The 12930-nt window shown below is 41.1% G+C and overlaps 1 protein-coding gene across 1 annotated transcript; it reads left to right on the forward strand.

Moving 5' to 3' along the window:
- The first annotated feature begins 4445 nt into the window (after positions 1–4445).
- her7 (hairy and enhancer of split related-7) lies at positions 4446–5705 on the forward strand. Its single transcript, XM_061717979.1, has 3 exons — positions 4446–4490; positions 4590–4682; positions 4845–5705. Exons 1-3 carry the CDS (start codon positions 4446–4448, stop codon positions 5346–5348), a joined length of 642 nt encoding a protein of 213 aa, XP_061573963.1. The 3' UTR covers positions 5349–5705.
- Positions 5706–12930: the final 7225 nt, after the last annotated feature.

A 12930-nucleotide genomic window follows, 5' to 3' on the forward strand; every position in this document is an offset into this window, starting at 1 on the left:
AATTTTCTTGCTGTGAGGCGACAGTGTCGACCGCTAAGCCACCGTGCTGCCCTCTGGTCCAAAGTGGATGTGCTGGAAATGTTTAAATCAGAATCTCTGAATGGTATTTTTATTATCTTAAGGGGAAGGTGGCTCAGTTGGTAGAGCGGTCGCCCATGAACCTGAAGGTCAGTGGTTCGAACCCTAGTTCCTCCTGTGTCCACCAAAGTGTCCTTGGGCAAGACACTGAATCCCCCGGTTGCTCCCGGTTGTCAGGCCAGCGCCGTTGTTGTATGGCAGCTCCGCCGACAACCGGTGTGTGAATGTGTGCGTGTGTGGGTGAATGTTTGCAGTGTAAAGCGCTTTGGGGCTGTAGGAGTACAGCTGGAAAGCGCTATATAAGTGTAAGCCATTTACCATTTATCTTTTGTCTTTCATGAAATTTTACATTTTTTTTAGACTTAAAATGTTTAAATTATAATAAAATAAGGCCCTGTTTGTCAGAACCTCAGTACAGATGCACATTCTACATTAAAAATGAAATAAATTAAGAAAAAAAAGGAAAGAAAACTGACTGGAGGCCATTACTGTGGACTTAGCATGTAGAATCACAATCAGAATCATGTTTATTTGGCCAAGTCAGGTCAAACAAGACATGGAATTTGATTCGGTTATTTTCGCTCACTGTACAGTAAATAGGCAAATAGGCAAATGACAGCTCTTATTAACATATAATAACTGTGTATTAAAAACACTTAATAAACAAAGTAATAAACATGAGAATGTCCCGTAACAGGGTGGACATTTGGCCTATGTCACATGTAAAGAATTTGGTAAAAATTATTAGGCCATAATATCCTGAGCTGGACCAATATGTTTTTCTTATAATTCAAAAAGCCCTCCTTCAGATTATATAAAAAAATCATGAGAATGTAAACATTTTTGGCAGAAAGTAAGCCAGGATGAAATGGCACCGAATAGTAGGAATTACCCATAGGCTACAATTTAAAAAAAGTGAAAGGCACAGCAGTATTAGATAGGACTATTTTCAGTAACACCAGGGGCGTCAATTGGGTATGGCAAGGTATGGCAGCCGCCACACCTTTGCTTCAAGGGTTAAATGTAAATGTTTGTTTTTTTAAATACATTTATGGAATAACTACAAATGCAAATTGTACATGATTGTACATGATCGATTTCACTAGTTATTATACACTGCAAAAACTCAAAATCTTAACAAGAATATTTGTCTTATTTCTAGTTAAAATGTCTCATTTTTAGTCTCATTTTTTTTTTTTTAATCTCATTACATTTAAGACAAGACTCAAAAACAACCATTTTCACCTGTTTCAAGTAGATTTTCACTCAAAATAAGTAGAAAAATCTGCCAATGGAACAAGATTGTTTTGCTTGTAATGAGAAGATAAATCTTGTCCCACTGGCAGATTTTTCTACTTATTTCAAGTGAAAATTTACTTGAAACAGGTGAAAATGGTCAAATAACAAGTTATTTTTCTGGTAATGACTCTTGTTTTAAGTGTAATGAGATTTTTTGACTAAAAATGAGACATTTTAACTAGAAATAAGACAAATATTCCTGGTAAGATTTTGAGTTTTTGCAGTGAGTGAGACTGCACTTTAAAAAGTTCCAATTTTCTTGACCACACAGATAAGCTCCATAGACTTCTGTGATGAGTATTTGCTGGACGTGTTGATTGATACTCTAGTTAAGTTCTGTGACTCGTAACCTTGCCATACCTTAGCTTCGACTGAATTGACGCCACTGAGTAACACCGTTATTAGTAAAATAGCTCCACGTGTGCCGACATTTCCTGAGCGGCAATCATTGATGATCCTCAATGTTTTAATTATCAGCATTGCTAATTGTCCCCCACGTGTCCTGCTTTGTTGGAGAGTGGAAGGTTTTCTGCATCTCCAGTTGGGGAGGAGGGGGAAGCTTCAGCTGTTGGAGTGAAAAGCTGTGCGTAACCGCGGCCTGCGGCTTCCCACGGTGCTCTGCGTGTCAAAGGTGTTTTCAAAGGCAAATGTCGAACAAAAGCGTCGCCAGCACGAGACTGCGGCCCAAATGGCACGCGTGTCCGACTGTGACGCCCAGGTGTGAACGCAGAGCTCCGCATTGAAGCGGCTCGTCCTGCGGAACTGCAGAGGTGCCAAAGGACGCGTCCACACGCGCCAGAGCGAGTGTGGGAGAATAAACAAGAACAAAAGGTGGAACATAAAGACGAAAATAACCTATCCGATGAGCCAAGTCTCACAAATGCCTGATCATAGTTGGATTATTGAGGATAGTTTTCTTAATGTGACACATTTGTGCAAGGGCGAAACTTTAGTTTCAGAGGTGGGGGGGACACAAGTAGGATGGGTAAATTTGTGCGTGTAGCTGTAGCGTGGATGTGCAGTGTGGCTTTTATTTGTAAGACTATGTGTGGGTGTGTGGGTGTGTGTGTGTGTGAATGCGAATGATCAAACGATTTTAATATGCATTAACTTTTTTTGGCACTTTTTAACTTTTTTTTTGCCCGTTTTGGGAAAATGCTGGATCTGCATTCTTGGCCAGGCTTGATTTTTCATTTTCAAAAGCTTGGGCACAGAAAAAACATAGGATTCCATTGACTCCTCCTTGTTTATAATGGAGCCAAGGAAATTCACAGTACCACTTCTCTTGATCTTAAGGTTTTGTTGCTGAGATGCTGTTCTACAATCACTTTTGGGCTAACATGGTTGGGTTCCTGCCTGCCTGCACCTCTTCACTTGCGCCTGTCTCCACATATTTCTCCTATGAAATATGAAAATAAATCATGTTCATTCCTTCCTTTCCTTATAAACAAACCAAAATCACCTAACCATTTACAACATATTAACCTACCTGCACTACAGTGCTACTGCTTTCCCCTGCCAGTTAGTGAAGTAACAGCAGAGAGAAAATATGCTTTCCATACTCTATACAACACATAACCAGAGGTGGGTAGTACTCAGTTACATTTGCTTGAGTAAGGTTTAAGTTTACACTTCTTCCTACTCCTTTTTTGTCACATGTAAATCAATTTATCAAGTTTTGAAGGATGAAATTCCTTGTTTTGTTTTGTTTTCTTAAACTTCTCATGAAGTGTTGTTTCTTTTTTACATGTACAAAAATAAAATACATCAAATCAAATCAAGGTTTTGGATAAATTGTAAGTAAGCTGCTTTGTTGTCCCGCTGCAAAAATGGATTTTAAACTGAGCTGCCGGCTCCTCTTCATTTCTGCGCCGCGTCCTGGCTGTCTGTCTGTGAAGGCTGATTTATGGTCCCGCGTTAAATCGACGCAGAACCTACGCGCACTGTACGTTGCGCGTCGCCGCGTACCCTATGCCGTATGCCTGCGTCGATTTAACGCGGAACCATAAATCAGCCTTGAGCAGCACTGCTGGGAGAGGGGAGGGGAGGAGGGAGGAAGGAGAGCGGGGCTGCCGTGCCGTCAGTACCTTCGCACATGGTGTCTTGATGATTTGCAATTACAGGCTGAGCCTACCGTTAGTTTTTATACTGTAAAAAGTGGGGGGGACAAAAACCTGATTTTGAAAAGTGGGGGGGACATGTCCCCCCTGTCCCCAGTGGAAATTGCGCCCATGCATTTGTGAATGTTTTAGGGATTCATTCAACAGCACGTGGGCAGACATGCAAAACCACTCACATCTGCACAGCATAGTTCATGCACCCGCGTGAAAACTTCACATGTGGACCTTAAAGCGAGCTGATAATTATATAACCAGGATCAAAAATGCATCAAAGAGAGAAGGTTTCAGGAAACATAATGAATGCATCACCAAGTACACCGAATTAAACTTTCTGTCCCTAAAAATGTTGTATTATGAATGTTTTATATCCGCGCAAATCTGAATCTGTGCAAATCTAAAACGTTCTGTCATTCTGAGCCCTAAAAGATAAAAACAAATAAACAGCACACGTGCAAATGCAATTGTAGACCTGGCCTCTGGCTTTGGTAATAAATTACCAAAAACTCCATATAGGAGTGTAAAAGAGGGGGGTCCACCTTCTAAACGTCGGTTTTTAGTGGTTTTACGCACGGGTTTTACGCACGCGTTTGAGGGTGGTAACTATCCAAAAGCTTTTATTTTCCCCCAAACTAATAGGCTACCTATTGTAAGTTTAAAGAATTAAAGTAAACCATAAATGTATAAGTTTAAAGAGAAGGCAGGGCCAAGCAGGCTGTAAAAGGAGGAGGAGGAGGAGGAGGAGGAGGAGGAGGAGAGGGAGGAGGAGAAGAAGGAGGAGGGGGAGCTCGGTGTGCAGAGATTGGCCGCCGCTGGTCCGGTGGGAGGAGTGGGAGGAGACGGTCAGGGACGAGGTAAAAGAGGCTGCAGCGACCCGAGAGAGATCAGTCACCGACTGTGAAGCAAGCAGCTACTACTGGATTTGGACAGAGAGTTGGAAAGTCCGCGATCATGAAGATATTACAAGAAACGGACGATGCCACCAGCAGCAGAAAGGTATCGTCAATTATTCCGCGTGACCATTCTGCAACTGATCAGAATGATTACATGTGAGCAACTGGTTTACTTAATCCGGGCTGTTCTTTTTTCTTGTAGCTGATAAAATCCCAGGTGGAGAAGCGCAGAAGGGAGAGGATGAATTGCAGTATGGAGCATCTGAGGGCCATGTTGCTGCAGGAGCCTCAACAGGTAAATTGAACAAGTTTTTTCAATGGATTACAGACCCACGCATGCTTATGTTATACAAATGTATTTTATGCAACATAAAACACCTGTTATCCAAAGAGGATAGCAGTGTTGTTTTATATGTTCTGTGGTCTCATACTAACTCGTGTTGCTGCTGTCCTGCAGATTGGGCCTAAACACAGAGTAGAGAAGGCTGAAATCCTGGAGCACACGGTCGTCTTCCTCCAGAAAACTGCCACCGAACACAAGACAAGAGCCGGAGGCCAGAAACACTCCTCCTTCCACGACGGCTTCGCCACCTGCCTGCGGCGAGCGTCTCAGTTCCTGGGCCCGGAAGGGAAGGGCCTCTGGCTCGGGCCGGCCCTGGACGCAACCTTCTCCGTTCGCTTCCCAGATTCTCCGGCTGCTGCACAGAGCCAGACCTCCAGCTCCCTGCAGTACACAAAGTCCCTGCTCCGGATGCTGAGGCAGAAGAGCCGACTGCAAACGCAAGTGTTCGGGCTGCGCGGCGGCGTTCCTCACCCCTACCAACTCCCAGTCCTGCAGAGTTCTCCCAGAGTCCCACAGCCCCAGAGTCAGCTGCAGACGAGGGCCGAGAGGCCGTCGAGCAAAGAGGGGTCCCCCCAGAGCTCCCCGCTCAGCCAGACATTGTGGAGGCCGTGGCCTTGAGCGCTGTCGATTGACCCCTCAGAACTGTCAATATGTAACAAGTCATCAATATCCAGTGATGCCATGACCGATTATTTATTTCCTGAAAGCTCACAGCGCCAAAGCCTGTAAATAATGTAGAAATGCTTGCTTGTACATGTGCTGTGTATATGTTTGATGATTGACTTTGATTGAGCTCAGTCAGCGACTTGGTCTCAGACTGGTCACATGAGCCAAAGAGCAAAGGAAGAGGTGAAATCTCTGAGCTGGGGGGGATTTAGCCCTCCCCCCCTTAAATCTGCTGCAATGATGAAAGAGTGTGATGTGGAGGTGGATGATAAAAGATGTATCCATCCGTCACATTTCCATGTGAGGTTCCTCAGGGTTTAACTCTGAGAGATCCTCCTCATAATTATCTGTGTGACTTGTGTCCTGCCGAAAGATTTTCATGTATTTGTTGTCTTTTTCTTGTTTTGCACACTAATTTATTCTGGCCGTCTCCCTATGGTGAGAAGTATTCTTTTTATATATATAAAGAAAGCAATAAAACTTCTGTTAAAATAGAAAAGGCGTCTCTGGTGATTTATTTCCAGGTTATTTGGTGATCCGGAGGCCTCGCCGGAGCAGTGACAGCTCTCTTTAGTCTGGAACAGACAGAGCTCCTGCTGGGCGACATCCTCCAGGTGTGAAGTCTGACTTTAAAGTCAGAGAGCTCAGCAGCGCTTCTCGCTTCAAAGACAAAGCAGAGAACCTCTTTCACACGTTGTTTTAAGAAGATTAAAGCAAGGGAAGAAAGGGAGATGATACAGCCCATAAACAGAGCTGAAAGCAGGCTGGAGTGTTGAAGGATCAGAGATGAGAGGAGCCCTCTCTCCAAAACCAACATTTGAAAAACCGTTTCAACAACAAACACATCTGCTAATGTGGTCGCCTTGCACCTTATTACCTGCTTCTAGATGTGTCCCAGTCCATTTAATAACACTGTGCTCTTGTTTTATGGTAAGTTTGTGGTTCATGGTTCCAACACTGAGTTCAGTTATCCAGCAACACAATCTCCACCTACAACCAAACTGTTAGAAACAGAAAAACGGCACAACTTTTGTGAGTAATAATAGCACCAATAACAAGGAAGGACTGATTTTATAAATGTTGCCCAGAGCAAGTTGGTTAATCAAACTGATTATCTTATTACAGTAAATGCTGAGATTTAAAGATCAAATTCGTAATTACCAAGGATTTTCTTCTGTATATATTTAATGGTGGAATATGGTAATTTTAAGTAAAAATATATGTATTTGGGGTAGGATAGAGATGTAAAGGGTTAAGGAAAAAAGGCCTAAAAGTCTAAAAATGGTCTGAATTTGGGATATTTATCAAGTCTGAGCTCATAAAATCAGAAAGTCTGTTAAAACGTATCTATTTAAGATTTTAACATTGGCATTTTAAGTCTGAGGTATTTCTGAGCTTTAAGTAACACTTTCTAACTTTATGTCTCTACAAAACGTTATACATTTCCACGAGTTCAATGACTCATTCTAGATTGAAGGTATTTCTGCGTTTTACTTCATCATTTTTACTTTTAAAGTCAGTTTAAAAAGTTGGGTTGAAGTATTTTGAAGCCAGAGAAACTGGACGTCAGCCACGTGAGCAGATGAAGCCACAGATCAGAGGATTCTCCAACACTTGTCCTGCTTTGTGTCCATGGTAATCGGCCGTCACTCGGATCAAGGAGCGTTTGTTTTCCGCGCGTGTCCGGTGTCTGAGCAGGAAGCGCAAACGTGTCTTCACACCATCACACCTCCTGCTGCTCTTTGAACTTCTCTCCCACGGCAGATGTTTGTTTGTCCTGCAGCTGCAACAGAGATCTGATGGCCCTTGTTCTGCTCCAGAAATTCATTCACCCAAATAAATATCTGAGTGACATTTCACACCCACGCGGAGCTCAGATTATATATAATGTGGATTAAATAGGACAAAAGGGATATAAAGATAGATGCTACATTGAAAGAAGATTCTGGTTTTTATTTACACATCAGGTTTGTGGTTGAACTGAAATTAAAAGAGCAGGTAACGTCCGGTGTCGTGCCAAAAAGTGATTGCCTGCCAGAATCTGATTTCTCCCCTGAAAATGGGTCTTTTTACCTGCCAAAAATTGATTGAAGGCCAAATACAGTTAATGAAAGGTTGTTTCTGCCTAAATATGATTTGATCTCATTCTTGAGCTTCATAATATAAACACTAGAGCTCACAGGATTGCTTTTAACTCTTTTAAAGGACCAATACAACACAAAATAGGCATTTTCACCTGCCAAAAATTGATTGAAGGTATACAGTTAATACAGTTAATGAACATTTTTTTCAGCCTAAATATGACTTCATCTCATTCTTGAGCTTCATAATCTGAATGTCTGAATTTCTGCTGTGCGCGCTCCCGCGGCCAGAAGAAATCACATTCTGGTAGGGAATCACTTTTTGGCACGACATCGGCGCGTAAATGAAGGATTTTAATTTGAATCTCCAGCTGACCGGTCAGTCCCACGGGAGACTTCGTGCTCCCTCTTTCTCGTGGGAAAACGAGCCAGAAGCTCTTGTTTGCGCTTTTATTATCTGTTGGAACTGCGGTAACTTAGCATTTTTCACACACACACGCGCGCACTTTACGCACTCTGGTGAGAGCTGGAATGTTAATGACGCATCGCGGATCGCACTTGGGAAGCTTCAGCTCTTCTCCCGACTAAATGTGTCTAGGCCTCGTGGGAAAACTTTTTCCTCCAGCAGCTGAAATCAAACTTCTGGTCGTAATTAGTTTATCTCCTAAATAAATTGATTAGATTTCGATCGTCGGTGCACCGACGATCGCGTGACTCAAGATGACTGAATTTTGAATTCATGGTTTCACATTGCTCACATTTTGACAGAGCAGTGTGTTGGTTTAAGTCTCGTCTAAAGTCTGTGTTCATGACGCGTGCCAGTGAAAGGCTGTACAGCATTTGTCTTTAAAGGAACATAAAAGTAATAAACCCTGAAAGAAACTGCGTTTATAAAGAAGCCAGTCATTCGTTGTGTGATTTAATTAAGGTCTGATTTGGGTGCCTTTGGTAGGTGAGCATTTACAAAATGTATATATATATATATATATATATATATATATATATATATATATATATATATATATATATATATATATATATATATATATATATATATATATATTTATATATATATATATATATATAATTCCAACAAAAAAATTCAAAAGGCCATAGGTTTTTAAGAGGATTGAGGAAGACTGACTTCCAAGCCACTTCTAGTGTGTACTTTGAATCATTGTCATGTCTTTTTTTAAATAAATACTCAGATGTGCAGTATCAACAAGCCATAAGCCTATCAGCCAGTTTTCTCATCATTGTATGCAGCTTATTTTATTTTATTCTACATATATTTGAGGGTGATAGGAGCGGGGGGCATCTTGTGCAAGTCTGAAATGAGAGAAACACAAGAAAACACAACGGGCACACAAACCTTTGGAATCTGCAAGAGAGAAAAAACAAACAAACAGCTGAGCATATGTCAAATCCAACATTGTCATGTTGGATTTGAATCTCTTCAGAGCTCTTCATCTGATCATCCCTTTACGAGGACTCCTGCTCCAGCTGGAGAAGCAGTACCAGAGCATAACTCTGTTCTGGCTTTGCACCAAACTTCTTCAGCCTTTACATCAGACCACAACATATTTCCCTACATGGTTTGGGGCAACTGAATTAAATTAATTTTGGAAGAATTGCATAATCTGTATTGTAAGAAACAGCTTTCATCCTGTTGCTTCACATCACGCCTATTGCAGATTTGCTGGCTCTGTATATTTGCCCCAAAACAAAGCCAAAACAGTAGGCATCTTTGACTGCTGCTATTGTAATAAGTCAACTTTTTATGCACGCTTATAGATTTTGTCTTCCTGAACATTGGACACATTGTCATGCAGATGAACTGCTGGAACATCTTCTCAAAGAAAAGAACTGATTTAATTATTTTCCACTTGTCAATGATCTTTCAGTTTCCTTAACTTTCCCAGGTTGATATGGCAGCAATTGCTGGTGTTTGATTAACCATGGCGTGTGTAACAAATGGCAACAGCTTTTCCAAAGTAGGTGACAACAATTAAGAAGAAGGAGGGAGAAAACAAAAGTCTGGGTGCTGCACATTTGCCATGAGCTGGTACAAATGCTGGTTAGTTAGTGTGACAGTGGGAACGTGTCCTGCGGCTCTTTCTCGTCGTGGGAATGCGGAGCGCGACGCTTCATCCCCCCTTTATTACCCGCTAAACTTCATACATCCTTCACAAAGTGTGCCTGCAGGAGAGGGGGAGTCCCCGCGCATGCGCAACAATCCCAGTAGTTGTTGGTGGAGACAAGAGTTCAAATACAGTTTGTTTTCTAAATTTAGATTCTGATTAAAGCTCGGTTATTTTGGAGAGAAATGCGTAAAAACGATGGATTTTGTCTCTTGACATGTACGGAGAAAAAGTATGGCCCTATAAATGCTGATGGAAATGAAAGTATTTCAAATGAGAATAACTGCTCTAATTTAGTTAACGTGTAGCGCATGCGCACCAGCCATAAGCGCTGATTTAATTTCTCGTGGGAAAATTGAGCGTTGAGCTCTGCTCATCTTTTATTACCTGGAGTGTGAAAATCAGAGTGTTTGGGAGAGAGAGGTGAATACCAAGTTCCCACGGACACTCGTGTCGGTTTGGTTGGAGTCACCTTCTGTCCCTGATCGTTAAACCCGCGCTGTTTTACGCACAGATCACATGTTTGATCTCCAAGAATCCACCTCACGAAACGTGCTCATATTAAATGTCCGGCTTGATAGATGAGAGAAACCCATCCCAGTGCTGCTGGGAGGACTAATGAGAGGGTGATTACTGGAGGAGCTCTCAGTCCAGATGTCCGAGCTGATGTTCTCCAGCGCGTCCGAGGACACGACTCAGCTCCAACAAGGTGCGAGGAATCACGCCCGCGACCGTGTGTTGGACACCCTGCTGTTTCACGGATGTGTGTCACTTATGCAGATGAGGCTGCACGAGCTGCTGGCACGAGCTGGCTCCACGTGTGCGCAGCTGCACGCGCCGAGGCGTGAAGTGACGGCTGTCGCTGCGTCATCACATCTGCATTTCTCCTCACACTCCACTCCAGCGCGGGAGTCATTCATTATTGAGACTATCGAGTTTGAAATACACATTTATTTGTTTGGGGGGCAACAGTACTCGAGTTGAGGGGGGATGAGGGGGGATCCCCTGAAATAAAAACGGTCAAAAATCATCCCCCCTGTAAAACTGCCATCCCCCATTTCCATCCCTTATGTCATTTCATCAATGAATGTGGTTTTACTGCTATTTCAACATTTAGAATCATCACCAGAAAAATAACTTATTTGACAATTTTCACTTGTTTCAAGTAAATTTTCACTTGAAATAAGTAGGAAATTCTGCCAGTTGGACAAGATTTATCTTCTCAAAGAAATCTTGTTCCACTGGCAGATGTTTCTACTTATTTTAAGTGAAAATCTACTTGAAACAGGTGAAAATTGTAGTTTTTTCCAATGATGAGTCTTAAGTGTAATGAGATTTTTTTTAACTAGAAATAAGACAAATATTCTTGTTAAGATTGTGAGTTTTTGCAGTGATCCATTTTACTTATCCTGTGAAGGACAGAGTCATATTGATAAGTTCAGAAAACTGTTTTTTATTGTTGTGTTTTGATGTATTAGATGTAAGCCCAGTGGATATTTAAAGCTTACAGAAGGCTGCATTTAACTGCTGCTATGTCATTCCTGCAGTATTTCTGCAGGTGTTTTGGTCAGTGCTATTATTTGTAATATATTATATTATTTGTAATCAGCACAAATTATCTGTCCCCATATGATAAAATCCACCATCCCCCCTGATTTTTTTTCAGAAATATAGGCAAGAAAATAAAAATTTAAATAAAAATCACCAATCAGGAATTCGGGAGGAGGTCTGGAGTTACAACACGCAATCCTCTTTACAACAGTCTGTCACAATTATATGAAGTTGTGGAAACATTTTATGTGTTATGACCTGTCAGGTCACATCATTTTATTTGTAGCACTTATTTAAAACAAGATTAATCTTGGGGGACTTTACGGGTAGTAAATAATCAAATCAAATAAAATCCAGTTCGCAGCTGAATGCGATCTAATTCAGCATAACACGATTTACAGTCAATAGGCTATTTAGTTTTAATCCTCTGCTTGATGGATATTTTATAGAGTAAAATGAATTGCAAAGGATTTCAGTATCATTTAGGACTTTTTTCTTTTTCTTTTGCATAATTAACGTCAACGGATTTAATTAAATAAATGATCATTAAATGAAACAGACCATTAAATGTTACCGCTATGTAAATTTTTTATCATTTTATCAAACAATTGTTTTTAATAAAATACTGTGTACAGAGCACCAGACATTTAAAAATTTAGATTTTAAATGTTCTTTTTAAAAAGAACATTTACAAATCTAAATACGTTTTTATTTCGAAGATGAACCGAGAGAGTGTGAAGCAAACGGGTCCGTCTTTTCCAAACTGTGTGACAACAATTAAGAAGGAAAAGAACTCGTGCCTCATTTGCCACGAGCTCGCGACACGCAGACAAACGCTGGGTGAAGTGTGACGGTGGGAACCTGCTCTCCAGCCTTAGGTTAGACAAACAACAGCGCCTTACTTCTTTATTTGTGCTATTTAACGCAAATAATAATTTCAAATAGGCTAAGGAAAAAAAAAATCCCCCAATGATCATCACATGCACCTACAAGTTGAAGGTTCTCTTCTTTTTAGTTGCAATGTTTTCATGATCATTTACATCCTCATAGCTGCACACTCCCACTCAATATATTTTCTTTACTGGGAGATGAATTGACATTATAGGCTACCTTCCAACCAGGTATATTATAGTTAACGGAAACTGCAATTAAGTGAGTTGCTACAGTATAAGGTCACTAGAGGGCATTGTAATTAGAGCCAGAGTTGTAGATGACCATATAACTAGAAGAGGATGTTCCCCACTCCACAAAGGTAGCTGGCCATTCTACTCTGTGTGGGGACGCGGGGGCGGCCGATTCGGAGGAAATGTCGCCATCTGCTGGAGGAATAACTGCACTGCAACGACAAACGGAAGGGAGGGGGAAACACGTTCCAGATAAAACCATTAACCATATTAAATGTGTTTCTCTTACAGATATGTGGACCCAGAGAACAACTAGACGACGTACCTGCCAAGAATCTGTCCTCTCTGAATAGTAAAGCTGCAAAAATAAATAATATATATAAATAAGGCTTCATATAAGGCTTCAAATAAGACTCCACAACAGTAAACGGAAAGAACATCTTGGATTAGTTTTTATAAACAAACTCATTTCAGGATAATTTATTCATCCGAGGTTTTATTTACTACAAATGAAGCTCTGCTGGAACCAGATCTTTTAACATTTTGTCATAGTACATAAAACTTTACAGCTGAAAGAATGTAGACTCTCTCATCACACGACTGTAGATTGCATAACGGCATAATAGTAAACACTAAG

This window comes from Cololabis saira, chromosome 3 (genome assembly GCF_033807715.1).
Source record: "Cololabis saira isolate AMF1-May2022 chromosome 3, fColSai1.1, whole genome shotgun sequence".
NCBI lineage: Eukaryota > Metazoa > Chordata > Actinopteri > Beloniformes > Belonidae > Cololabis > Cololabis saira.

Excerpts from the sequence above, each read along its gene's own strand:
- her7 (XM_061717979.1), top strand. The coding sequence starts at position 4,446 with ATGAAGATATTACAAGAAACGGACGATGCCACCAGCAGCAGAAAG. Across the intron at positions 4,491-4,589 it reads ATGCCACCAGCAGCAGAAAG|CTGATAAAATCCCAGGTGGA; the intron begins GTATCGTCAATT and ends TTTTTCTTGTAG. Across the intron at positions 4,683-4,844 it reads TGCTGCAGGAGCCTCAACAG|ATTGGGCCTAAACACAGAGT; the intron begins GTAAATTGAACA and ends GCTGTCCTGCAG.